Raw genomic sequence first — 26604 nt, 5'->3', positions numbered from 1 at the left:
GGACGAAGAGCAGAGGGAGGGGAGGTGGACGGAAGGGACCAGGACTGAGGAGAGAAAGAGGGTCGGGGGAAAGGGAGGGAAGGGCAAATGGGGATGCAGGGTACTAGGGGGGAGGACAGAGCGGGAGTGGGAGGAGGATGGCGGCAAGCGGGGAAGGGAGGGCGAGGGGAGAACAGGAGGAGGAGGGCGGGAAGGGGAGGGAGGAGGGGGGGCACGCACCGCGCTGGGCAGCCCCAACCCTAGGGTGCTCTGCCCCCACCTGGCCCCGCCTCCAGGCGCGCCCCTCCCCAGGGCCTGCTGGGAGACGTGGTCTAGAGCCGCTCAGGAAGCCCGACTCCGAGTCCCAGAGAGCCCCGCGACACCGCCCTGCCCCGAGGCTTCGCGGGAGTTGTAGTCCAGCGCCTGCAGACACCCGGACCCGGAGCGAGCGGTGGGACTCGGTGTCCCAGAGAACCCCGCACTAGTCTACGTCATCGCGCACCGCTCTTGCCGTCGACGCCGCTGGGCTTTCTCCGGCCGCCGCTGCCACTGCCGCTGCTTCGCGGGCTAGAGGGCCCGGGTATCTCCGGGCGAGAGGAGGCTGCGGGTGGGAGCCTTCGCGGGCACGGAGGAGCGGGCCGGGGGAGGCCGGGATGGAGGCCCCCGGAGGTGGGCGCGCTGCCGGGTGGGCCCGCGCCTGGGGCGGTTGAGGAGGGGGCCGGGCGGTGGGAGAGGGTCGAGCAGTAGAGACCGTGGGGCGGGTGGACGGTGCTGAGGGACCCGGGGCGGGGCTGGTGGGGGGGCCGGGCGCGGGGAGGGGCGGGGTTCGGGTGGGGTAGGGTGCTGGGGGCGGGGCTCAGCCGTAGCCAGAGTCAGGGGGCTCGGGAATGCGGCCCTGGGTGGGGCGCAGCGGGCCGGGTGGGTGAGGCCCTCAAGGGGCGACATGGGTGGGGGCACCTGGCCCGGGGAAGCCCCGTGCGCCCCAGTGGAGCGTGGAGCGGGCCTGCTCTCCTTCCAGTTGACTGAAGCGAGGAAGCCGGGTTCCAGAGTCTCCAGGCGGGACCTCGGGGCGTCCTGGGGCCGCCACGGATGGTCTGAGGGCATCGCAGACATGGCTCACCTCAGGGGATTTGCCAACCAGGTAAGACTGGGTTTCTGGGGAGAGAGGGGCCCGCCCGAACTCCCAGAGACCGGAGCACTGGCCAGCACTTGTGTCACTAAGGGGTGTCTCTCCTGAAACTCGTTCTGGGGTTTCCAAAGCGCGGGGCCCGCGAAGGAGCGGGCCAAAGGGCAGACGTTGGTCGGGACCCGGGTGACGCACATCCCCGGGCCGGGGAGCCGTCCGGGGCAGGGGTGGGGGCACAGACTTGTGGAAGCAGCTCCCGTGGAGGACCATGGATTGCCTGCAGAGCCTTGTCCCAGGCACAGGCCTGGGCCGCTGGGGCAGGACTCTTTGGGAACCTGGATCTTCCCATTGGGAGGGTCTTGGAAGGTCGGGGTCCACACTAGACCATGGGACTGGGCCAGGGTGGCCACATTTGGCTGGGGGGACTCCTTGTGGACAGGCAGGCAGGAGGAGCTGGGATGTGACTGAGCAGCGTTATGCAGAGGGCGAGAGTCTCCCTTGAGAGGGATGAGAGTGCTGCTGGGAAGAACCTGTGTCACCTGGGCTGGAAGTCTTGCTGGGAAGGTGCCTGCTGTGCGTCCTTTCTGATGGATCATTCCTGCCCTTCCCCACCCCGAGCCTCTTGGAGGTGCCTGGCCTTACATGTTAACCTGCTGACCCCTGGGGCCTTCCGTGGTGTGCCCTGAGTGTGCCTGGAGCGAGCACCCGCTGCTGGTGCTGGGAGGGTAGGGTCGGGGCAGCCAGCATGGGCTCTGGTCATCTGTGTCCCCTCCTGTTACTTCAAAACAAGCGTAAGCTGAGACTGACATGAAGTCTAGGAAACCACTCGGACAGCCAGGTTTTCTTCCATGCTTGGCTCTGTTGTTCTTGAAGAATTGTCTTGGGCAAGGTTTAGGCGGACTGCTGCGGTTGGGATGGTCAGCACCCTTCGCTTCCCTCTGAGTGCTGAATGCGGGGGGTTGGGGGGGGGCTGTGATGAGGGAGGAGCAGGAGGCCTATGGACCGGACTTGGGGGAAGAGGAGCCAGGGAGGGGCTCAGCTCCAGACCCAGGGTTGAGCAGGGCATCCTGGACCAGCACGTGGGGACCGGGCCTTGCTGACCCACGCTCAGCAAAGCTAGCAGGTTCTTCATTCGCTTTGACACTGGTGTCTGGTAAACCACATGCCTGTGATGCTGGAGGAAAGTCGGCCTCCAGCTTACTTTTGAGAGGGTAGGACAGAGTTGGCACCCGGGACTCAGCTTAGTCCTGGTTCTGGTGAGTGACAGGAGCTGCGGGGAAGGCACCTGGGGAGGAAGTGGGGCATGTGCTGAGTGACTTCGTCAAGCCCCACCTTGTAACTCCCACCACTATTGTTTCCACCTCCACACGATGCCACGCGACCACGTGTCATGGGCTCTGGGATTTATTTCCATACTTCGGATGCACAGGTGCTGACTAGAAAAAAGAATTGAGTTGGGGGAAAAAAAAAATCTCACTTACGTGACACGTAAGCATCCAGGACACATTAATAGGGCGTTGGAGCCTGTCACTCCTTGTGCTAAGCCTTTTACGTGTTTTATCTTCTGTAATTTCTCCAGCACACTTATCACACAGGGGCTCTTGTTACCCTAGATTTAAAAACTTGATGCTTAGAAATGTTCGTTGGCTAAAAAGTGATAGGTTGAGGCTTCAAATCCAAGTCTGTGTGGGGCTGAAGCTCTCAGCTGTCCCATAATCAGATGGCAGGATCTGTCTTCAAGGCTTCATTTCTTCTGAAATATCCTTTACCATTCTTATTTTCCTCCTTGGAATACAGGAAGAAAAAAAATGCTGTGGGAGTAGTTCCCGTGGGTCCCAGGATGAGAAATCGGAGCTGTGAGCTACATCTGTCCCTGTGGGCCGATGGTGCTTGGTGTCAGGGCTGGGCGGCCAGGTGCGGGGGTGCAGGCGGGAGGAGCTGGGGAAGGGACCCCAGGGGAAGGAAGCCGTCTGTCCTTTCAGAGGACAGTAGGCTCAGCCTCTGTCAGTGACAGGAAGCCTGGTTTTCTTTGGAGGCAGTGGTCATTGTGGCTGTGTTGGTCCTGCTTCCCCACAGCCTGTGCTCCCACTGTAGTTGTCTCCCCTCTGACTCACTAGTTCCTGCCCTGCCCTCGGGGCCAGAATGGCCGCAGGTGTCCTGGCACCATGGCTGCCCCGCCTGTTGGGTGCTGTCTGGGAATGGCTTAATTCCCTTCATTTTGTGGGGTGACATGAACAGCAGACTTGGTGCCAGGTGGTGGCCCTAGACCTAGAAAAAGGCCTAGAAAAGCAGCCCAGATCCAGGAGCTGCCTGCCTTTCCTTCCTGCTGGAGCTGCAAACACAGGGACCCTGTGGTATGCTTGTTGTGTGAGGGTCCTAGGCAGGGGCATTCCTGTCACGCTGTCTGCTGAGCTGACTGGCCTGCAGTGGTGGGGACTCCAGGAGGGTGAGAATTGGGGGTCGGGGCCTGGAACTCTGAATGCAGGTTTCCCTGTTCTCCCAGGCAAGTGGAGGTATGAGTGCCCCATCGGGGGGTTTCCCTGGTCGGGTTACTGTGGTGGGTCAAACAGACACACCTTCGAACCTGCGTGGGAACTGACATGGTGTAATCAGCAGGGCTGTGGGGGGCAGGGGACCCTGAGGAGCTGGGGGTGCTCTGGGGCTTGTTCGTGCTGCTGGGTGTCAGCCCTGCCTCCGCCAGCTCTTCTCTGAGGCTGCCTTAAGGAGACTTTCTCTCCAGCGACATAGGACGCTGTCACGACACCAGATGGACTGGAGTTATTGGGCATTGCTCTTGGGGTGTCCCGTGGGGCTGTGGCAGCCTGTCTGGCTCCGGCGTGGTGGACTGCACTCCAGGGGTGGGGGGGGCACTGAATAGGTGCCAATGGCTGAGCGAACTGAAGGAGCCTTTGGGAAGGTGGGAAGGGGCTATGTGGGCCTCAGGGACTGTGTCCTGGACCACATTTCCCCGAGAAGCCTGGGACTGAGCACGGGATGGTGAGCACCCCCCACCGGAGGCAGAGATGGCTCTGCCTTGGCAGGAAGGTGTGTTCGTGCTGACTGCCAGCTGGTGGCCCGTGGTCCTGGAGCTGATGGCTCCCCCGCTGCTAGGCCTCTCTCTTGAGTTGGGTGAGTTCTGATCTTGTGATCTCACCCCATGCACACCATGAAGACCACTGAGTGGTTGTGACTCGCAGCCGCAGGCCTGGCGTGCTCCGGTTTCCTTCAGAGCATGTGCAGCAGGAGCGGAGCTGCCCTGCAGCTGGGCACGAGGGACCTGAGTGGCACTTGGCTTTCTGTATTCCTCTGAAACCTGCAGCTGTGGCTCTGAGGACTCCCCAGAGCTTGGCCACATACATCTGCTGCACCTTGTCCACCGTGTGCACTGGCTTGGGGACTGGGCTGCCAGTCCTGGTGAGGACCTGAGGACAGCCACGTTCCCATTTCATAACTGGCTGGGCCCGGCTGAGCCCTCAGTGCTGATGAGGCACGCTGAGCTGGGATTTGTTTTCCTTTTATGCCTCAGCTCTCTAGATTGGCACCAAGACGCCCCCTTGTCGATAGGTGCTTGGGGATGTGGGGACGGAGGCAAGACTGTGAGTCTGAGTCCCTGGGCCTGGGGAAGCCTTTTCTGCCCCTGTCTGGACAAGACACTAGGCCCCACCCTCACCTCCATCCCAGGCTCCAAACCCCTGCGTGGGTCCCAGGGCTCCCAGCCCCATCTCGTCTCTCTGGTACTGTGCCAACTGCCTCTGACTCTGAAAACATAGTGGCTCGGTGTTCTCAGGAGCCTAGGGAGCCATGTGGGCAGGCCGTGGAGCCCCCACGTTGAGCCATCTCAGCCCACAGATGGGCGCTCCTCTGTTGGCTGTGTCCTGCTACTCAGATGGTTGGGGACCCTCTGTCCCAGCCACTCAGCACCCCTCAGGCCTTGGTGGAATTTCAGCTCTGGGACTGTGCAGTCTTCTGGGATGCTTGTACATCCGGGATTCAGCATCCAGGAGAGAGCATTGGTCTTCAGCTCTGTGCTGGTGTCAGCGTGTAGCTGTCCTAAGGACTGATTGGGGCGAGAAAGGGAGCCCTTCCTGAGGAGCGTGGCTTGCAGGTGTGCAGGGAAAACCCGAATAATGTGTGCGGGGTTTTCCGTTTTAATTCATATACTTTGTTGTTTGAGTCTTCTGGGCTTACAGGAGAGTGAGCGAGCACCGCCCATTCTTCCCCGCTCCCCTGAGGATCTCCGCCTGCTACTAACATGTCAAGGCTTGCTTTATTTTACGTTATTTTTTTAAAAGGTTGTATTTATTTCTTTGACAGAGAGCACAAGTAAGGGGAGTGTGAGAGGGAGAAGCAGGCTCCCGGCTTGGCAGGGAGCCTGACTCGGGGCTCGATCCCAGGACCCTGGGATCACGACCTGAGCCGAAGGTAGACCAACTGAGCCACCCAGTCACCCCTCAAGGCTTGCTCTAGTGTGGCATGTTTGTTACAAGGGAAGAGGCAGCACGGGTCTGTTCTTACTGACTAGGCCTGTGGTTCATGAGAGACTCTCTTGCTGTTGTCCCCACTGTTCCCCGCTGTTGCACGGGATGGCCTCGCTGTCCCCGCTGCTGCACGGGGTGTTCTTGCTGTCCCCGCTGTCATATGGGATGGCCTTGCTGCCTCCATGTCCCTTAACATGTGTTGTGCCTCACTTGGTCCTCCCCATGTGTGGGCCCTTTACGGTCCTCCTACCTCTCCACGCCCTGAGCCCTTGCCCAGGGCCTGGGCTGCTCTGCTCTCGGAGGATCTTGTCCTGTGTGTGGAGGGTACATTTAGTTTTTCTGAACAAAAAGAGATAAAAGAAGAAAGGAGAAGAGAATGTGGGTGATTTCCCTGGCTCCTTGTTTCGGGGATGGTCACCTCAGCCCATCCTGCCACTCCCTTGACTGGCTGCCCGCTGCGTGTCCCCGTAGCACTCGCGCGTGGACCCTGAGGAGCTCTTCACCAAGCTGGACCGTATCGGCAAGGGCTCCTTTGGGGAGGTGTACAAGGGCATTGACAACCGCACTAAGGAGGTGGTGGCCATCAAAATCATCGACCTGGAGGAGGCCGAGGACGAGATCGAGGACATTCAGCAGGAGATCACCGTGCTCAGCCAGTGTGACAGCCCGTACATCACCCGCTACTTCGGCTCCTACCTGAAGGTGCCTGGTGGGCGGGTTTGCTCTGTGCGGGGCCCGCTTAAGTGGAGGCTGGGGACAGCTGACCCTGGCCCAGCCTGCGTCTGGAGGGCTGGAGCGATAATGCCCAGTGTTCCGTGTGGTTGGAGCTGGGGGACCCCTGGAAGCCCCTATACCTGCTCAGAAGGCCTTGGCTTGGTCTGCCCCTGCCGCTGGGGGACAGTGAGGTGGAGAGGCCTGGTCTGAAAGGTGAGGGACCGCAGCAGTTGAACATAGACCCAACTTCACAGTGGAGGGGTCACCCAAAAACAGCTGCCCCAAGGGCCAGGTGGGCATGTGGGATGTGAGTGGGGTCTGGTTAGCTGTGAAGGGGCCATGGTGACCCACCCCCTGGCTGTGGGCATCTCCAGGGCTGGGGCAGCCCCCATGGGACAGTGTCTGGGGGCCTGCCCAGGGGGAAGGGGGATGCTTGGGGTGCAGGTATACGGAGGCTGAGTGCTGACTGGGCCTGCCATCTTCCCGGTCTGGTTTTTGATGGGGCGTCAGCATAATGGACTTGGCTACTGGTCCATCTGCAAAGTGGTTGCATTGGGGGTTTGATGGGAGGGGAGCTGAATGGGGCTGGTGGGGCCCTTTTCTGGTGGGTCCCTGAGGGGCTGGAGGCCCAAGTCACTGCTGCTGGGGAGTGTGTGTCCTGGGGGCCTGGCCCGGCTGTCCTGCTTTGTTCTCTGCCCCGTGTTGACAGGTGTTTCTCTGATCCCAGAGCACGAAGCTGTGGATCATCATGGAGTATCTGGGCGGTGGTTCTGCGTTGGACCTGGTGAGGTGTAGGCCGCAACGGTGGGCAGCAGCAGGCAGCTTGCCATGGGCAGGAGCAGACAGAAGAAGGTTGCTGTGGGGCTGTCTTGGCAGCACTGCCAGACCACTGGGGACCCCCAGCCACCTCTCCCTTGCTGTCCTGGTGTATTATGTGTTGGTTAGGAGCCATTTAAGGCCAAACACAAACTGCTATTGGCGGTCTCTTTCTGCTGCTCATGCTGAGGGGGTCCTGCGCCTGTGGGGCGCAGGCGAGTGGGACCCCCAGGCAGACAGGCCCAGCAGTGTGGCCGGGACCCCCTTTGCAAGAAGTAAGAAATCAGGGTACATGCTCTTAAGTCTCCCCTGCTCCCACCTGGCTCAGTGCATGGGGCTTCTTCTCATCCAGGAGTTGTTCAGGGAACAGGAAGTCCCTGCTGTCCTAGGGGTAGCCCCTCCCTGGATAGAGAGGGTGTCGAGTTAGGGCCCTGGCAGTGGGTCTGGAGGGGCATGGAAGGAAGGGCTGGTCTGTGTTTGGGGGTGCCTGAGGCCCTGCCACACCTCCTCTACAGCTCAAACCTGGCCCCCTGGAGGAGACCTACATTGCCACCATCTTGCGGGAGATCCTCAAGGGCCTGGACTACTTGCACTCGGAGCGCAAGATCCACCGAGACATCAAAGGTCCCTGTGCCCCCCGCCCCCAACCCTAGAAGTGCAGGGTGGGAGGTGGCAGGTCGCTGTGAGGGGATGTGTCTGGGGCTGCTGGCGGCTTGGGACCCCGTAGCTCGGTGCTTCCGGCCTCGACTCTCTTCTGGCATCAGAAACTGAACAGTTTTGTCAAATAGGCAGTAGTCGCCTGTCCCTGTGCAGGGCCAATGCTAACTTTGCAGCCTCGTGAGGAAGGACAGTCCTCGCCTGTGGTCCCCAGAGTGTCTGCCCCACCCTAGGAGCCAGCCCTGCTAAGCTGGGGACGCCGTGGGGAGCATGAGGCCAAGGGTTAGAGTTCCATCTGCCTGCTGTGCCGTGGCTTTGCTCCCGGGGTTTGTCACGAGACACTGGGGCACCCCGTGCCTGCAGCTACCCACCCGGGTCTCTGACCCGCTGGCTGGAAAGGAAAGCTCAAGGTCCCTGAAACGGATAAGCTGGTGTTCCTAGGTGGCCGTGTGCTTCCTTGGGCAGCTGTGTGCAGGGTGGGGCCTGGCATGGGGCCGAGGGTGACACCTGCTGTCCTGTGTTGAGCAGCTGCCAACGTGCTGCTCTCAGAGCAGGGTGACGTGAAGCTGGCGGACTTTGGGGTGGCGGGGCAGCTCACGGACACGCAGATCAAGAGGAACACATTTGTGGGCACCCCTTTCTGGATGGCACCCGAGGTCATCAAGCAGTCGGCCTACGACTTCAAGGTGGGCACGGTGGCAGGGAGGAGGGTGGCTGTGGTACAGCCTGGGGAACCCCCCAGCAGACATGGTCCTGTGTGGGTCTCTGTCCAGGCCGACATCTGGTCGCTGGGGATCACAGCCATTGAGCTGGCCAAGGGCGAACCTCCGAACTCTGACCTCCACCCCATGCGCGTCCTGTTCCTGATCCCCAAGAACAGCCCGCCCACCCTGGAGGGCCACCATAGCAAGCCCTTCAAGGAGTTTGTGGAGGCCTGCCTCAACAAAGACCCCCGATTCGTAAGCCCTGGCTCATGGGGTGGGCTGGGAGGGGCCTGAGCTGCTCTGAAACCCGGCTCCTTCCCTGGGCCAGGTGCCCCCCTCCCCCCGCCCTAAGCCCTTCCTGATCCGGGTGGGACCTGCCAGGAGCTAGCTCTAGAGAAGCTTGTAGAGTGGGTACACCAGGGGGTAGAGGGCGTGTCCCCCCCAGTTGCCTCTTCCCACCAGGTGCCCTGGGGAACAGGGAGCCCTGGGGCCCGAAGGCAGAGCTCCAGTGTCCCTGACACCGGGTGATCTGCATCCTTCTGCCCGGCAGCGGCCCACTGCCAAGGAGCTCCTGAAGCACAAGTTCCTCGCGCGCTACACCAAGAAGACCTCCTTCCTCACTGAGCTCATCGACCGCTACAAGCGCTGGAAGTCAGAGGGGCACGGCGAGGAGTCCAGCTCCGAGGACTCGGACATGTAGGGGCCGTTGTGAATGAGGCATAGCCTCACGGTCACGGGCCCCTGAAGCCCGGGCGGGCTTATGTAGCATTTAGGGCCATGAGGTTGCCTCCAAAATAAATGGGAGGCTCAAGAAGGTGTGGGACTTGGGACCCTCAGCCCCCAGGACCCTCACAGCCCTTCGTCTTCTGCTCCAGTGATGCAGATGCTGAGGACGGAGAGCAGGGTCCCATCTGGACGTTCCCCCCCACCATCCGGCCAAGCCCGCACAGCAAACTGCACAAGGGGACTGCCCTGCATGGCCCCCAGAAGGTCTGACCTGGCCAGGCGGGTGGGGGAGCTGCTTCGGGGGTGGCAGGTACCCTGGGGTGGGTGCTTCCCCAGGCTTTGCCTTGTAAGGAGCACAGAAATGTTGGGGGGGGAGCACACCTGCCCCCTGGGAGCGTGCACTCTTCTCTGTTCTCCTCACCCTGCCCTGGCCTTGACCTTGCAGTCTGCGGAGCCTGTCAAGAGGCAGCCGAGGTCCCAGTGCCTATCCACGCTGGTCCGGCCTGTCTTTGGAGAGGTGAGGGCCAGACACTTTCCGCATGGTGTTAACATGAGGTGTTTGATGAGGGGTGCTGACCAGCCCCCACTGTGTGGGGTGGTTTCCAGGCCCCTCGGAGCCCACTGGGGTTGGACCAGGATCTGGGGGCCTGGCTTTCTGAGCAAAGGAGCAAAAGTGGCTGGGACAAAGGACCTTTATATGATCTTTCTGCATTCTCAGCCTGCTGGGGTCCTTGAACAAAATTAGTGCTCTGTAACTTTTTTTTGTTGTTCTGTAATCTTTTATCCTGAATTGCAAACAGAGGAAATGGTCACCTGTTTAGAGAGCCTGGGAGGCTCAGTTCTCGGTGATGGGTGTCCGGCCCAGGGCAGGGAGGCCTCAAGGGTGACTCCCCAGTGGTCCTGTCACCCTACATGTCACCTGCTGATAGGTGGTAATACCCCAGGAATACGATGCAGCCAGGTACCCCCACATCCTGGTTATGGGCCTGGTCCCCACCCTAGGTTCTTGGAGCCCAGGGAGAGAGGACGTGATGCTGAGAGATTTTCTGAGGAAAGTGGCAGAGTGGGAGGTACAGGCAGGAGAGCACCCACCCAGGGAGGAGGTTAGAGAGGAGCTGGCGGCAGGAGAGGGCCTGTCACAGGGGCTTGGCACCAGGAACTTGTGGAGCTCTGCTGGAACATGTCCACACAGGGGCAGCGAGGCCAGAGGTGGCGATTGTCACAGGGGCCATGAGCACCCTGGGCTGCTCTGAGTGGATGGAGTGGGCCTTAAGGGACTTGGGGGTGGGGTGGGGCGTGGGCTGTGGGAGCTCCTGCCCAGCGTGTGCTGGCGCATCCTTGGAAGGATTGGGGGGGGGTAACGTGGCTGCATCTGGCTTGCCAAGTGCACCCCCTGTGGCTTCTGATTCTGTGGACTGGGCCTGCGGTCCAGGCTGGCAGAGGGGTTTCCTGGGGGACACACAGGCCTTTCCCCTTTTGTTTCTGTGAGGGGTGGTGGCAGGAGCGCGGGGCTGGCCTGTTTCTGCCTGCTACCTGCCAAGTCTGAAGGAGGGTGGGCATCCTCTGTCTGAGGGTCGGGATGTCGTTGTCTGTCCGTGAGGGGCACTTGGGGTTTCTGGGCTGTTTTCTCAGGTCCACTGGACCTGAGCCATGGGCTTCTGTGACCCTCAGTTGGGAAGAAGCCATGTGGTTCACTTGGCCCACTGTTGCCTAAGAGGCTGTGGGAGACCCTTCTTGACAACCAAGACCTGAGACTGCCTGGGGTGTGGGGGCGGGCAGCACCTGCCTTTCCTTGATGCCCCAGGCCTTGGCTACAGGCTCAGAGCTGCTGGAACCCATCCCAGCTTTGTGGGGAAGGACCATTCTGGTCTCTGGCGCAGGTGCCGGGCCCCAGGGAGGGGCTGGGGAGCCTCTGGCGCAGGCCTCCTGGGAGTGCCTCCCCACTGAGGGCCCTGTAATCAGGCGGGAGCTCACAGTGAGGCGCCCGGGGGTCTGTCTGCAGCTCAAGGAGAAGCACAAGCAGAGCGGCGGGGGCGTGGGGGCGCTGGAGGAGCTGGAGAACGCCTTCAGCCTGGCTGAGGAGTCCTGCCCCGGTATCTCGGACAAGCTGATGGCTCACCTGGTGGAGCGGGTGCAGAGGTGAGGCCCAGGGTGCGCGCTGTGGCTGTCACACCGGAGACCAGACTGTATGCATCTCTCCCCCTAGGCCTGCCCGTGCAGCCACCCACTGCCCTGCTGGCCGCACATCCGGTCTGCGCTCCAGGCCAGGATTCTTCTCCGCAGGTTTTCGCATAACAGAAACCATCTGACGTCCACCCGCTGAAGAGCGCTGCTGCTTGAGGAGCGCAGGGAGGAAGGTCTGACTTGGAACCCCTGTGCTGCTGCGACCACCATCATCCCTCCCCCCAACCCCGGACTGAGGAGTGGGGACTGTTGGCCCGTTTGCCTCCTCTCCTGCCCGGAGGCCCCAGTGGCCAAGACAGTTGGTCATAGATGAGCCTTGTGGTGTTGATCAGGTACCGTGTCTCCAAAGTACTTGAGTCAGCCAGAACTGGGGTGTTGGTGGTGGTGTTGTTTTTTTTTTTTTTTTTTAAAGAAAATGAACTTCCTTGTTTCCCTAAATGTTCTGAGGTTAAGGTGTTAGTTTTCATAGAACATTGAGAGGCTCCTGCCACTTTCAATAAAGACCCGGATTGGAGAGATGCTGGCCATGGGTGGGGCCTGTTCCTGGCTTCTGTGTCCTAGTCCTAGTACGTGGTGACTGCGGGGACAGGCCCTTTATTCACCAGTGCATGAATGTTATACGAGCGACGAACAGCGCGTGTCCGTGTACTTGAGTTTGTTAGGAAACACTGGAAACTGATGAACTGGAGGTCCGTGGGGGACTCGGCTTCCACTTCCCCAGAGGTCTGTGGGGCAGGCACCAGAATGGCTTCTACTGGGCAGGTATGCAGCATGCGTCACAGGGTCCTGCTCTAGGCCAGTCCTCAACAGGCGCTGCCCGGGGAGGGGGGAAGGGTGGGGTAGTGCTAGGCTCGGTCTCCACCCTGAGCTGGGCCTGCAGTTTCACATGTATGTGCGATCCTCCGGGTGCCCCCCCGCCCGGGGCTAAGGGGGTGCTGCCCCTCCTGGAGGTCACGGTGAAGCTCCCTCCCCCATCCTGCACTGGGGATGCTGCGATACGGGTATGTGCTGAACCAGCTCTGCTTCCTCCACTCTGTCCTCGTTGGGCAGGATGGCCTTCACGCCTCTTCCTCAGGTCGCCTGGCCCTCCCAGGTGAGCTGCCGGCTCTCTCGATCACCTCCATCCACCTGGAGATGAGGTCGGACCAGAAGCTCCCAAGATGTTCACTTGGGAGTCAAGGGATGCTCTGGTCATACCCATGGCCTTGAGCTCAAGGTTCCTCCCAAGGATGGCCCCAAACATGGAGTGAATGGGACAAGGCCAGGACTAGCGAAAACCCTAGAAGCCATGCTCAGCAGCCGCCTCAGGGAACCCTGGGGGATGCCCACAGACCCCAGAATTACCTCCCAAATGTGTACTTGCTCTCTGCTCGGAAGAAGTAGACGTGGGATTTGAACTGGAGCTTGAAGACGTGCTCCTTATGGACACCATCAGCCTCCTTGGGGATGCTCACGCTGTAGCCCAGCAGCGGGAGGCTGGCCAGGGGGTAGTCATCCTGCAAGGGGGCATGCGGCTCTGCAGCTGCTGTCCCCCACCCCCGGCCCTATCCTGGTGGCTGGCTCTCCCTACGTGGGGGGCCTGGGGAGCCCTGAGGGCATGGGTCAAGGAACTGGGAGAATGTGTGGCAAGTGGGGGTCGCTGTCTGCCAGGGGCACGGGCACAGTCCTTTTGAACACCCTTACCTGGTGAGTTTTGTAGAAGAACAAACAGAAATTGGTAAAGACCACCCAGAGCTTCTGCCAGCCATTACTGTTCTTGAATTTTCTTAGCAGATACCCTGAAAGCTGATTCTGCAGGAAAATAAAAAGCTGCTGGTCCCGGTCCGTGTCCTAGGACTCCGCCCCGAGTAGCACCGGCTCCCCAGAAGGCAAATCCGCCCCTCTGGCCTTTCTCACTGAAGGCCCAGACTTCGCTTCTCTGGGTGCGACCACACACACCCTCCACATGCTCTGGGTCTGTTGGCCTGTTTCACCCTCTAGCGGCAGGAGGTCTACAAATCCGGAGAATGAATTCCAGGCACTAAGTAGAAGGTCACTACATTTCTTTTCCCTATTTACAGTAACTCCAGCCACGACCATCACAGACCATCACACACGTGGAGCCAAGGAGACACGGCTCTGATGAGGCACCCCAGCTCCTGGCCCTGAGCGTGGCGTCCGCATGGGCAGTGTAGGAGTGCACTGCCCCTTGGCCCGGTGTTGTGAGGAGGCTGGAGTCCTGACCCAAGGATAGCCACCTTTTGGACAGTGACCTCTCTCCTTAGAGCCCTCCCTGTGGGGCAAGACACAGGGCCCCCGTCAGGGCTCATGCTGGGGGTGGGGGAGGGGGGGGCGGTGAGATCGCTGGGCCTGTCCCTAGACTCGGGAGGGCTGCGTGTGGGCTGGGCCCCTGCTGGAGGGCAAGCCCGGGGCTCTGGAGGCTTTGGCACCCGGTGCTGCTGCTCCTGGCCCAGGTGTGAAGGGAACTCAGAAACCACTCTGAGTGGGAGGCAGCCTGAGAGCTGAAGGGCTGGAGTCTAGAGCAGCCACTCAGAGGCGATGGAGGGGAGGCAGCAGCCCTGATGGGATGGTCAGCTCACAGCCCCGTGGCCTCCCAGGCTACTCTGCTGGAGGGGATTTACTAACTGGCTTCTGGCCCAAGGAGACAGAGCAGGAGACCATGCCAGCGTGGGAGTCCCCCCAAGCCCTCCCCATCGGCTGGCATGAGCAGGGGGAGCCCAGGGCAGCCGCACCTCAACCGCCGCGCTGTGGTCGGCTCTGGACACGCTGGTGTTTCGGTACCAGCACACATGCACTGTGGTGTTGGCCCGGGGCTGCCCCTGGCCTTCCAGGGAGCCGTGGGAGCCACGCGTATCCTCGGACTCCTGCTCCGGAGAGACCTCCTCCGTGCATCCTGGGGGAGGAGGCCACTGTCAGCGGAGATAGGAGCAGGGGGAGAGTAGGGCCAGGGGTGCCCTTGGACTGGGGCTCTGCGGCCTTGGGAACTGGGGAGCCCCAGGGTCCAGGTCAGCAGCAGGCAGCAAGACTACATGATGCTTCTGCTAGAAGGGCTCATGGTCCTTCCCCACCCCAGGGGAGCCCAGAACCTTACTTGTGGAGAGAGCATGTGGGGTAGCAGGAGGCCTATGACCAAGAAAATGGACTTGTAGGGGCACCTGGGTGGCTCAGTCGGAGGGTCCGACTCTTTGGCTCAGGTCATGATCTCAGGGTCGTGAGATTGAGCCCCATATTCAGCAGGGAGTCTGCTGCTCCCTAAACCCTTCCCCTCCTCCCCATTCGCGTGCTCCAAAAAAAAAAAAAAGTCAAGAAGCTTAAATGCAAAGGGGGGGGTTCTTCAGACGACTTGGCCAGAACTCACTGGAGGGAGGCATGCACACCACGCCGCCTGGCAGCACCAGGGACTGGCCACTCCTGCTCTTGGCTGCATCAATGGCGGTGTTCAGGTCACATATCCACTTCTCCTTTTCCAGGCGAGTGCTGGGGAGAGGGGTGAGGCTCAGAGCTGGCTCAGTTGGGCCACCAGGGGCTCCTAGCTGTGCCCCCTTCTCAGCAAGACAGAAGGTCCGAGTGCGCATTCCTGTGAGCCCCGGGGGCTGTCAGGAGTGCCGCTGGCTAACCCTGCATCCCCTTGGGAGCCATTGGGGGCGGTAGAGGAGGGAAGGCAACTACTCGGCACCAGAACGGGCTTCTGCAAGGGGGGTGGATTCCCGAAAAGACTTTCAAGTCTGGTGCTGAGATCCAGGGTTGGTTGCTGGTTCCTGTCTGGCTGCGCGGGCTGCTGGGGGTGCGAGTGTCCTGTGCCCGCTACCATCAGCTGGGACATCAGTCAGGACACTGCAGGATGGGAGCTGAGAGCCAGCTGCCCACCCAGGAGGAGGAAAGCCTCTGCTCAGGGAGGTGCTGGGGAACCCTGGCTCCCACAAGGGAGAGACTGAGCCACTTCCTCACCGTTGGGCTCAGGCCTCCTCCCCATCTGAGAGGAGATTTGGGAAAAGCGGCTGCTACTGCTGACAGCCCTGCTCTGGGGATGCAGGTGAGATGGGTCAGGTCTTGAGGGAGCCTCCATGCGCATGCTCAGGGAAGGCGGCCCATCCATGTGGGCTGCCACGGGTGGAGGGCCATGCACGGAGGCTCGGGGGTAGGGGGGGGAGCTCAACAGCACCGTGACGACTCTGTGGGGACATTCTCAGTGGTCATAAGCTCCCCACCCAAGGAGAAGCTGCTCCCCTGGTCCCATAACAAGTGGGGCTCGAGGGGGCCTATGACTGACACTCTCAACTCTGGGAGGACCCCAGATCATGACCAGGAAGCCCCCACCCTGGGGCCCAGTGGAGGCGGACGAGGAAAGCTTGTACCTGGCTGCCACCACGACTGTTTTCTGAGCTGCACAAATGGTGAAGCAGTGGGGAACAGACCGTTCGTGCTCACCTTCCTCTACCTGTGGCAGGAGAAGAGGCAAAGTTCTGGAGTGTGTGCAGGGCGGGTGGGACCCGTGCTTGCAGCACGACGCGGGCGCGTGGAAGCCCTGCACCGGTCTATGCTGACTACGAGGGGCTACAGGAGCACAGGGGGCCCCGCGCCATGGCACCTGCCCCCCAGGTGGGTGAGCTGTGGGCCACAGGGCACCCAACTACTCACCGGTGGGTCCAGCACTATTAGCTGAAAGTCAAGCACAGGAAAAAATATTGAGCATTTTCATTATTAAAAGGGGAGCTGGACAATTCACTTTGTAAACCTGGTACCCAAAACTAACAGTTTTAAAAAGAGAAACTTCCACGGCCGATCTCAGTTGTAAGTGACTGAAATAACTGCCCAATAAAATAACCACCTGACCCGCCCAAGGCACAGACAGGAAGTTGTCCTGGGACTGAGTAAGGTTCTCCAAAATCCAGGCTGTTTCAGCCCTGTCCTTGGGTCCATGGGGAAGGGGTGGACATCTCGACATGCTGCACATGCCTTTGCTAAAATCCTGTGTGTGATTTCTGGCAATAGCTCTTCGATAGAAACAGGAGGAAGCTGTAAACGCAACAGAGGTCCTCTCTCTAAAGTCAAGAGCTGTTGCCCTTATATCTGCATTCAGGTTGAGGGCTGGCTGTCTGGGCCCCGGGACTGGCCAGTCACAGACAGTCCCAGGATGGACAGTGAGCCTGTGCAGCTCACTGCAGGGCCCAGGAAATGCCCATTGCTAGGCCTCATGGGACACAAGCTCTGAAAACGGCAGGAGCAGTGGCCAGTAAAAAGGTTAACATTTGTCCTCCCTAACCCTAGTTAGCATGTAGATGCAATGTGGTTTCAACAGAAATATGTGCTGGTTTTTGAAAGAATTTGTCCAAATGATTCCTAAGTTTATTTTGAAGAATTAAATACTCGAGAGCAACAAAGCACTTTTTAAAAAGGAGGATAAATAAGGGACACACTTATTCACCTACATAGCAACTCTTCCCCAGAACACGTGGATCGGAAGAATGTGCTGATGCCGGCACAGAAAGATGGAACAGAAGGCCCAGGAGGAACCCCAGGTGAGAAGGTGGCCATTGTCTCCATGAGGACAGCAGCTGCACCAATGGGAAGAAAGCTGTGTGGCCCAGTCCAGCCTCACCCAAGGGGACATGCGGAGACCATTTATGCAGTGAGAACAATGAAACTGTAAATGTGTCAGAAAAAAAAAGTGCCAGTGTGATCTTGGCATGGGGAAGGACTTTGCAGTCTGCACCCCAAACAGAAACCCTGAAGGAGCAGATGGACAGACAGGACGACAGAGATGCCCAACTTCTCTCCCTCAACAGGTATTTTCGGGCCCTCTGTGCCAGATGCTGTCCTAGGAGTAAGACAAACAGTGTCTGTCCAGTGGAGTTTCAATTCTACAAGAGAAAACCAAACTGCAGGAAAAATAAAAGGGAATTACGAATTGGAGGAAGGCTCTGGGACCCCTGAGAGCAGACCAGTGTCTAAAAACATGCCACAAAAGGAGACCAGAGTGACAGACACACCTGGGCACCACCCCAGGGGGTGGCCCCAGATTCCAGGGGATACGTACAGATTCTGTCAGCCTCACTGACCGTCCAAGGGCCAGTGGCACCCCCCAAGTGGCCCAGGTGAGGGGTGAGCACCCTATTGTCCCCCACAGCCTGTGGGAAGACAGGTTCGGATGCACTGAGCTGGAAGGCTGGGTGGTGCAGTTGCCTAAGTATGTACGGTCCAATTCAGGGCCTCAAAAGCCGGTGTACCCACTGCTCAAAAAGCACGTTGTAGGCATAGATAGGGAGGTGTCAAAAGATAGCCAGTGGTGTTCTTTCTAATTCTGAAAAATGAAATGGAGCCAAAATGTCCAGTGCAGCATGACAGGAAAGCTGGCCTCCTGCTTGCCTGTCTACTGTTCTCTATGAACTCAGCCCTGAGCCTTGGTTACAAGCTTAGGAGACCCCAGGGATGAACCACTGTGGCTGCCAGGAAGGTCGAGCTCCCTCCAAAGACCGTAGGGCGTGTCGCAAGCTGCCCACAGTGCGGATTACTGGGAGGCCTGGTCATGAGTGATTCTTACTGTGTACTGTCCATTCTCTCCTATGGTGAAAGTCCATTTTTAAAGGTAAACTTTAGAACAGATGAGAAGTGATTCCGGCGATTGCAAATGTCAAACGGGCCCTTTCTTGCTGAGGGCCAAGAGAGCTGAACCAAACATTACAAACATCTGGCTCAGATGCCCAGTGGAAAGAGGGACAGTGCCAAGGACCATGGCAGGCCGAGAACGGAAGGCACCCTTGAAGAAGAGGGTGGAAACTGAGACAGACTGGCCAAGTGTAACACAGCAGAGTGGGGTCCAGCCCCCCACCTGTGGACATGTGGGCCAGGGGTTCCTTGTTGTGACATGGTCTGCACCAACAGTACATCTCTATGGCAAAAACCTGAACTTGGCCTCCTGTCTTTACTATTTCCAAGGATGGGTTCCAGGCTGAGTGCAGGTCTACACTCAAGGGCAAGTGGAGAGAGTGTCTATGTGTGTGTAGGGGTCTCTCTGGGACCATCAAGCAGGGTCTTCGTCAGGCCACAAAAAGCACTGAGCACAAAGGGTAAGACTGAGGAACAGCATCACATTAAAATGAAGGGCCCATCAGCGACATACAGTGTCTTGCTATATCGAACCTGTGATGGGGATGCGGACATGTGACAGGCATGTGGTGTGGATAGAGGGCTTGCTGTGCAGCAGGATCACCAGTGGTCCAGGCCTACTACGGCGGCGCACGGGTGAACGTCACCTTTCCCCGAGGCTGGCTCCCACCTCGTGGAGGGAAGACCCGAGCCCAGCCCCGAACTGCAGCTGGCAGGCTTGTCCATGGCCGTGCTGTCCTCCCGTTCTGAAGGTGTGCGTGTGCACGTGCATGTGCGTGAAACAAGGTAGGATGATGGGAAGGGAACACAGGGACCAGCAGGAGAAGAGCTAGAAGCACGAGAAGAAAGGCTCTGCAGTCTTTAGAACGAGCGGGTCAGGTCTCTCTCTCGGAAGCTGTGTCAGCTGCACCCACAAGCACCCACCTCGGGTCTTTCTCTGCGCCTCCTAATGAAGGACAGGCTCCCCGGGGTGTGGGGCGGGTGGCAGGTGGGTCTGAGCAGGAGGCGGACACAGGACTGAAGCCCATCCTCAGGGGCTGAGGCTGCAGGCAGAGCCCGTGGCCCACCAAGGACGCAGCCACGACGGCCTGAGAGCACGGCGTGCGAGCACTTACCAGCATGCCGCGGAGGGGAAGGCGGCCCCGGATCTGAAAGTGGCTGCTGCCTGTGACCCTTTTGCTTGTGTACAGCAGCATATCTGAGAACTGAGACAGGTGGCTTTATTACACAGAAGTTTAAAAACAAGGGACAAGTTTCAATGTCTAGTAGTCACTGATTTCAGCTTAGGTTTGTGATCTCAGGGTCAGAAGGTGGAGCCCCATGCTGGCTTCTGCACTCAGGCTGGTGTCCGCTCAAGTTTCTCTCTCCCTCTCCTTCTGCCTCTCCCCTCTGTGTTTCCTCTCTCAATGATTTCGGCAGGTGGTACCTAATAACCATGTGAGTCAGCAGGTCTCTCCGGCCAGCGCCCAGTGCCCACCAACTGGAGGCAGTGGGGAGTCCTGGCTGGTCCTCTGGTCACCCCTCGGCCAGGATGGCTCAGGCTGGAGCCGACTAAGTGACATAGGCAGGAAGCTGATCGAGGGAACTCACTGGGAGGGCCCCGGTTCTCTGAGGCAAAGCCAGTGCTCGGTGTGGCATCCCTGCAGCAATGGGGACTTGGGCTTTGCTATCTCCTGGCTCTCTGAGGGTCCTGCACACAGGCGCTCAGAAGACCCAGTGGGAAGGCCCCTTGCTGGGAGTGTTTGCTGCTGGCCCGACTCCTGTCTGACTTGGGGCGGCTCACCTGGGCCACAGCACCAGTCACCTTAACAGAACCATATGCTTTCCACCTACCAGGAAAAACATCCTCTGCTGGAGGCCCTTCTTGGTGAGCTTGTGAAGGCAGCCCTCGCGGATGAACTCCTGTGAGAGAGAGAGGAGGTCCTCTGGTGCCAGTCCCCGGTCGCCTCCATGGGTGTGGTGCTGGTGGGTTGAGGGCCAGGCTGATATCACCCTTTATGCTTTCTTGAGTGCCTCTCCGGCCCTTCGATGGCACCTTCCTGCCCAGGACCCTCCACGTGTTTCCAGCCTCTGCCCTCTCACCTGCTTCCTTTGGTCACCCGGGCCAGTTCCCAGACCATCTGCTGAGCACCAGTGGCCCCATCTCGCCACAGGTTGGCAATGCTGAAGGCCCTCACCGAAAGGTTGCTGGGCTCCTGGAAGGCTCAGGCACAGAGATATCTGAGTTCAGCTTTGAGAAACACTGGGCCAGAGCAGCTGGAGAACGGCAGGGAGGAGGATGGAACACCTGGTTCTCAGCAAACATTGGCAGGAGTTTCGCGTCCATTGCCCCCTGAGCAGTGGCTCAGGCAGAGAGGGCTCCCCGTACCACAAGGGCTTTCCGACCTAAGGTGATGGGATACTGGTGGGGCTGGAGCTCCAGGAGGAGCCGGAAGTGCTACGTCCCGGGTGGTCCTTCCAAGAGGGACGGGGAGGGTTCTGCCTGTCCCTCCAGGGCCTGATTGTACTCCCAGGACTTGGGGACACACCTCACACTTCCCCATCCTTGCTGGAGGGCCACCGCCCAGGCCCGCACAGATACCTCTCAGGCCCCTAACTGCCCTTGCCAATGGCGGGAAACGTCAGTCCTGGTTATTCCGAAGAATTCTGGCTTGAACAATTTCTGGATACTCTGCCCATCTGTTGGTCCTTGCAGATAACTAGGAGCATGAGCTTCACACCCTGAGAACTTCCCAGAAGACTCCAGCCCTCAAATGGACTGAGAACTTCATAGAAGCCTCATGGACGAAATGGAGATGAGGAGGGCAGGTCTGGCAGGGTGCCAGCACTGAATAGCTGGCTGGGCCTGACTCTGAACTAGAAGGCTTCTGTGGCTTCGACATCAGAGCCACCTTCCCCACCCTCTTTGGCCAAAGGGAAGAACGTAGCCCCTGGCTCTTCCTGCAGCCGCAAACCCTATTTGCTTGGGTTCCTGCCCTCACGAAGCCAGCTCTACCACCTGACACCCCACTGAGACTCAAGCACCAGCTTGTTCCAGGCCTGTGGGCGCTCTTTCCTCGAACCTCACCCCCACCAGGCTGTGGGCCCACCCTTGGCGGCACCTGCATTCTGCCTCATCTAGACATTTCCCAGTTCTTACCCTTTGATGCCTCGTTATCAACTTTCTTCCTAATTAACAACCCTTGTTCTCAAATTCCTCTGCTCACATAACTAGTGTGGTTTCTGTCTCTGACTGACACACATATTTAACAAGGAGACTGGGAGCCCTGGTCACGCAGCTCAGACCTTGGAGAGAGTTCAGCTAAAAACAACTGTGGCAGCAAGAGTTTGCCTCCCAACTACTTCATGCAAGGCTCTGGGCCAAGCAGCAGACATCAGTCCCCTTGCTGCCCCAAGACCCTCTGTGTCACAGAGGTGGAGCAACCTGCCCAGGCCACACAGTCCACCCCGACCCCTGCTCTATGGCTACTCTCCTTACCCCTCAGTGACAATTCCCAGGGGCCACCATCTCTACCACACTGGGCGGGGCCCTGGGAGAAACCACCTGCACTGAGTGCCCTGCCGACCCCCAGGGCTCCCAGCCAGCAGCTCCACGCAGAGCCTTGTGGTCAAAGAGGGAAAGGAACCGGGGCTGTCCTGGCCCCCAACCAAAGCCCCAACTCCAGGAGATCAGGACCTTCTAGTACATTGTAGTATAGATCATTTCTTTGAGCTTGTGACCCCACGTTCTCTGTACGTTCTACCAAGGCTAACACAGAAACATGACTTACACAGCCATACTCTAACGCATGTATGTTTGTGCTAACACAGGAAACCTCATGCAACCCTTAAACAGGGTGCTTCTGTTGGTAGTAGTGAGTTCAAAAAGGCATCAGTGACAAAGTAAGCTGTGTAGATATGTAGTCACGGAGTAGGATTGAGAGTTCAAAATTTAAACTGGCACATCTGTGTCTATGGACAGCCCAACAAACAGCCACATGGGGAAAAATGAGGTTGGACCCCTATCTCACCCCACACATAAATGAACTACAAAGGGATCAAACCTAAACTTAAGAGCTGAAACACAGAAAGTTCTAGAAGAGAACATAGAAGTAAATTGTCAACTGTGGACTGGGCAGTGGTGTCTCATCTGTGACATCCAAAGCACAAGCAACCCAAGAGGTAAATTTGACTTCATAAAAATAATTGAAAAAACCCAACCCTTGTGTGTTGTAAATGATACCACAGAAAAAGTGAAACACCCCACAAAATGAGAGGACATGTCTGCAAATCCTATTCTGCTAAGTGTCTGGGGTCCAGGATAGATAAAGACTCTCACACCTCAACAGAAAAAAGACAATCCAGTGAAAAGGTGGGCAAAGGGTCTGAATAGGCGTTTCTCCAAAGAAGGCACATAAGTGGCCAATGAACACATGACAAGAAACTTGACATTAGCCATGTGAGAAATGGAAATCACAACCACAATGAGACCGCATTACATACCATCATGATGGCTAGAAGCACAAAGATAAGATATGGAGAAACCAGAACCCTCACACGCTCCTGGGTAGAATGTGAAATTGCCCGGTAACTTTGGAAAACCAGCAGTTTCTCAAAATGTGAAACACAGTTACCATGTGACCCAGCAGTTCCACTGGTAGGTATCCACCCAGGAGAACTGCAAGCACATGTTCACCCAAGGACACAAACATGCACAAATGTTCACAGCAGCATGATTCACAATCAGCACAAAAGGGAAGCAGCCCCAGTGTGCCTCAGCAGACGGACGGAGACACAGGCTATGGTGTGTGCAAAGAATAGAACTGATGTGGTCAGCGAAAGGAGGTGCGCTGACCGGAACCCAGCAAACATGGCGCTCAGCGAAAGCAGCCAGACACAAAAGGCCACACACTGATTCCCTTCATAGGACATGTCCAGGAGTGGCAAAGCCACTGGAAGTGGATTAGCAGTTGGCGTAGAGTGGGGAGGGGGTGGGGAGTGGCTTAACAGGTACAGCTTTTCTTTTTGGGGGGATAAAAATGTCCTGGAATTACTAGTGATGATGGCACAACCTTGTGGATATGCTAGAGACCACTGGACTGCATGGTGACTTCTGCGGTCTGTGACTTGGGTCTCAAATACATGCAACGAAGTGAAAAAGAATAAGGCCGGAGGCATCACAATCCCAGAGTTCAAGCTGTACCACAAAGTTGCAGTCATCAAAACAGTGTGGTACGGCCGCAACAACAGACAAGCAGATCAACAGGACACAATGGAAAACCCAGAAATAAACCCACGATTATATGACCAATTAATCTCTGGCAATGGAAGCAAGAATATGCAATGGGAAAAAGGAGGTCTCTTCAACAAAGGTGTTGGGAAAATCAGACAGCCACATGCAAAAGAATGAAACTGGACCACTTTCTCACACCACACATAAACATAAATTAAAAATGTATTAAAGACCTAAATGTGAGACCATAAAACTCCTAGAAGAAAATAGACTGTAACTTCTCAGACATCGGCCTTAGCAACATCTTTCTAGCTTATCTCTCTTGACGCAAGGGAAACAAAAGCAAAAATAGGCTATCGGGATCACATCAAAATAAGTTTTTGCACAGCAGAGGAAACAATCAACAAAACACAAAGGTAACCTAGTGAATGGGAGAGGGTATTTGCAAATGCCATGTCTGATGCAGGGTTAGTGTCAAAATGTACGGAGAACTTACACATCTCAACACCCAAAAACAAAATAATCCAATAAAAATAGCCAGAAGACATGAACAGATATTTCTCTAAAGAAGACCTACAGATGGCCAGCAGACACATGGAAAGATGCTCAACATCACTCGTCGTCAGGGAAATGCAAATGGAAACCACAATGAGATATTGCATCACACCTGTTAGGACAACTTTAAAACACAAGAAGGAAAATGTTGGCGAGGTTGTGAAGAAAAAGGAGCCCTCATGCACTGTTGGCAGGAATGCAAACTGGTGTAGCCATTCTAGAAAACAGTATGGAGGGCCCTCAAAAAATTAAAATAGAATTACCACATGATCCATTGATCACACTACTGGGCATTTACCCAAAGAAAAAGAAAACACTAATTTGAAAAGACATACACACCCCTGCGTTGATAGCAGCATTATTTACAATAGCAAAGACGTGGAAGCATCCCGAGTATCTATCTGCAGATGAATAGATAAGGAAGGTGTAGTGTATGTATAATGGAATATTATTTGGCCATAAAAAAGAATGAAATCTTGCTGTTTGCATCAACATGGATGGATCTAGAGAGTATGGTATCAAGTGAAATATGCCAGCCAGAGAAAGACAAATACCATATGATTTCTCATACGTGGAATTTGAGAAACAAAACAAATGAACAAAGGAAAAGAGGCAAACCAAGAAACAGACCCTGAACTATACAGACAACACACTGACAGTCTCCAGAGTGGAGGCGGGTGGGGGGGGGATGGGTGAAACAGGTGATGGCCATCAGAGCGCGCTTCTCACAATGAGCCCCGAGTCACGTACAGATGGGCTGAACCACTAGACCGTACACCTGAAACTTAGAGAACACTGTATACAAACTACCCTGGAACTGAAGACGAAAACAAAACAAACGACGATCTCAAAAAGCTTTCTCAAAGTCACTCACCCTGCCGGGAGTGATAAGATTCTCTATGCCGACCAAGTCCCGCTGCAGCTCTGTCAGCTTCTGGAGGTTTTCCAGCCGGGCAAGGCTGTGCTGGAGAGTGGAGGTCACCTCTGTGATGGCCTGGAGGGCATCTGCAGGGAGAGACCTCTCAGTACAGGTGCCTAGGCAGTTGAGCACGGATGGGAAAACCCCTGCCTTTGTGACAGGAACTGGCATTTTAAAAGTTCAGGGAATGTTCTACTCCCAACTCATCACAGGACCACCATCCACTGTTTTCAGCAGGCGGCGCAGCAGGTGGGGGTTCCTGCAGACGACCGGGAACTGGGACTTACTCAGCCCAAACTGATAACTAGCGGACGCTCAAGCTCGGTAAAGGGAAAGAAAAGTCTTGGTGAATAACTCACATTCTGAGCACAGCTGTGTTCTTTTGGGAGAATTACCTACTGTAGTTCAAAGGCTAAATAATTTGCATCTTGGGGCACCTGCGTGGCTCAGTGGGTTAAGCCTCTGCCTTCGGCTCAGGTCATGATCTCAGGGTCCTGGGATCGAGCCCCACATCGGGCTCTCTGCTCAGCGGGGAGCCTGCTTCCCTGTCTCTTTCTGCCTGCTTCTCTGCCTACTTGTGATCTGTCAAATAAATAAAATATTAAAAAAAAATAATTTGCATCTTTAAAACATTTGTACTTTTCTCCTTGACTGGAGGAGTGGGTGCTCATCTTACAGTTCCAGTCCAGACAGAAGGATTCAGAATTAGAAAGGGAAACTATTCACATAGAACACAGAGGCCGATACTGAGGGCGGTGTTCGTGGTCCTGACCAGACTGCACTGCGATCAGCTTGCTGGAATCGCTCAGAGAGTCCGCTGTCTTCCCACCAGGACCCCCACTGACACCCTGGCCACTGTACCTGGTGGTCCCAAGAGGGGCCCCCTTGGCTCTGCCCCTGCAGGTTGGCTGCTCCCAGTGGGATGAGGACACCTGCCTCACGGCTTTAAGGGATAAAGTCAGGCAAGAAAGGACACGCTTTGGCAAGTTATTCCTCCATAAATGATGTGTGTGACACAGTGTGACACAGTGAACTGCTGCAAGAGCCCCAGGGATGCTCCCACAGGGCCATAGGAAGATGTCCTACCCAGGGGCAGCTCTGCACACATTCCTGAGCTCCTGCCCCATCCGGCTTTACCATCCTTCAGGGCCCCACTCAAGTCTGGATACGAGGTTGGGTGGAGACTTGCTTTGTTCCACTTGTCCAGCGAGGGCAGCCTCACCTGTGTCTGCCTCAGACAACACCCTGTGCCCCTCACTCAGCCACTGCACGTGCAAGGCGTGCAGGGCCAGCAGGCTCAGGGGTCACCTGGGCTCGGACCGTCGCAGCACTGGCCCTGGAAGCCAGGCATGCAGTTCCGACCTGGGGTGGACTGAGGCCCCTTGGCACCCCCATGCCTGGGTCTCCACAGAACCACTGTGCAGTTGGCAGATCGTCAACAAGCTTGGCGCCAGGCCCCTGCTGGGCACCGCCCTTGGGACACACTGACCGAAAGACAAAATGACAATGCATGGCCGCCTCGGCTATCCCCGGACCTAAGGGAGACAGGTTCGTCCAACAGGTTCCAGCTCGAGCTTCCCCTGAGGCCTGTGCGTGGGAGAGCAGGTGGGACAGGGCCCCACTGAGCACGTCCCTCATTGGTGGCTCCCCCGGGGCTCGAGGGACAGCCTCAACAGGCCCTGCAGCAAACCCACTTAGGTGGCTGGCTTAGCAATGCTCGGGCATGTTCACCGTTTCCACAGCACGTTCGGAAATATGGCCTCACTGGGGTTCCGCGTCGGCCGGGTCCCGCCCAGGAGGAACCCCTTGGGGGCAAGAGGGCTGGGTCTTCTCCCTCGCTCTGGCCTCCAGCCCTCCCGCCCCCCCACCGCCCCGGGCGCCCAGCCCACGGCAGCGGTGGGGCTTCAGACAGGTGCCACACTTCAAGT

At 57.5% G+C, this 26604-nt stretch overlaps 2 protein-coding genes across 7 annotated transcripts in view; one reads left to right on the top strand and one right to left on the bottom strand.

Annotated features, from left to right (window-relative positions):
• The first annotated feature begins 496 nt into the window (after positions 1 to 496).
• STK25 (serine/threonine kinase 25) lies at positions 497 to 11900 on the top strand. Of its 2 annotated transcripts, none has more exons than XM_046019907.1 (12): positions 497 to 586; positions 998 to 1120; positions 6055 to 6285; positions 7025 to 7081; positions 7629 to 7737; positions 8299 to 8456; positions 8544 to 8729; positions 9025 to 9170; positions 9350 to 9464; positions 9646 to 9717; positions 11203 to 11339; positions 11484 to 11900. In XM_046019907.1, the coding sequence occupies exons 2-12, from the start codon at positions 1091 to 1093 to the stop codon at positions 11521 to 11523; spliced, it is 1281 nt and encodes a 426-aa protein (XP_045875863.1). In that variant the 5' UTR covers positions 497 to 586; positions 998 to 1090; the 3' UTR covers positions 11524 to 11900. The 2 variants fall into 2 exon arrangements, with proteins under 2 accessions (XP_045875863.1, XP_045875862.1); XM_046019906.1 differs by having other exon boundaries at positions 503 to 648.
• A 143-nt stretch (positions 11901 to 12043) lies between these two features.
• The window catches only part of FARP2 (FERM, ARH/RhoGEF and pleckstrin domain protein 2), a 107984-nt gene continuing 93423 nt past the window's right edge, over positions 12044 to 26604 (bottom strand). Inside the window, exons 19-28 of one of the 5 annotated variants that reach the window (XM_046019901.1) lie at positions 24632 to 24762; positions 19824 to 19892; positions 19106 to 19195; positions 16023 to 16043; positions 15740 to 15822; positions 14743 to 14861; positions 14117 to 14277; positions 13068 to 13175; positions 12729 to 12880; positions 12044 to 12551 (exon numbers count right to left, since the gene is read on the bottom strand). In XM_046019901.1, the coding sequence (XP_045875857.1) occupies positions 12443 to 12551; positions 12729 to 12880; positions 13068 to 13175; positions 14117 to 14277; positions 14743 to 14861; positions 15740 to 15822; positions 16023 to 16043; positions 19106 to 19195; positions 19824 to 19892; positions 24632 to 24762 (1043 nt within the window). In that variant the 3' untranslated portion in view covers positions 12044 to 12442. The remainder of the gene's footprint in view (positions 12552 to 12728; positions 12881 to 13067; positions 13176 to 14116; positions 14278 to 14742; positions 14862 to 15739; positions 15823 to 16022; positions 16044 to 19105; positions 19196 to 19823; positions 19893 to 24631; positions 24763 to 26604) is intronic. The other 4 variants (XM_046019903.1, XM_046019905.1, XM_046019902.1 and 1 more) reach the window with 4 other exon arrangements.

This window comes from Meles meles, chromosome 9, assembly GCF_922984935.1.
Source record: "Meles meles chromosome 9, mMelMel3.1 paternal haplotype, whole genome shotgun sequence".
In the NCBI taxonomy this organism is placed as follows: domain Eukaryota; kingdom Metazoa; phylum Chordata; class Mammalia; order Carnivora; family Mustelidae; genus Meles; species Meles meles.
Note: the sequence above shows the minus strand (reverse complement) of the source record. Positions and strands in the feature narration are given on the sequence as shown.

Bases quoted from the DNA above. Each gene is read 5' to 3' on its own strand.
- STK25 (XM_046019907.1), top strand. From the start codon at position 1,091: ATGGCTCACCTCAGGGGATTTGCCAACCAG. The intron at 8,457-8,543 runs GTGGGCACGGTG...GTCTCTGTCCAG, and splicing joins AGTCGGCCTACGACTTCAAG to GCCGACATCTGGTCGCTGGG. The intron at 9,465-9,645 runs GTCTGACCTGGC...TTGACCTTGCAG, and splicing joins CCCTGCATGGCCCCCAGAAG to TCTGCGGAGCCTGTCAAGAG.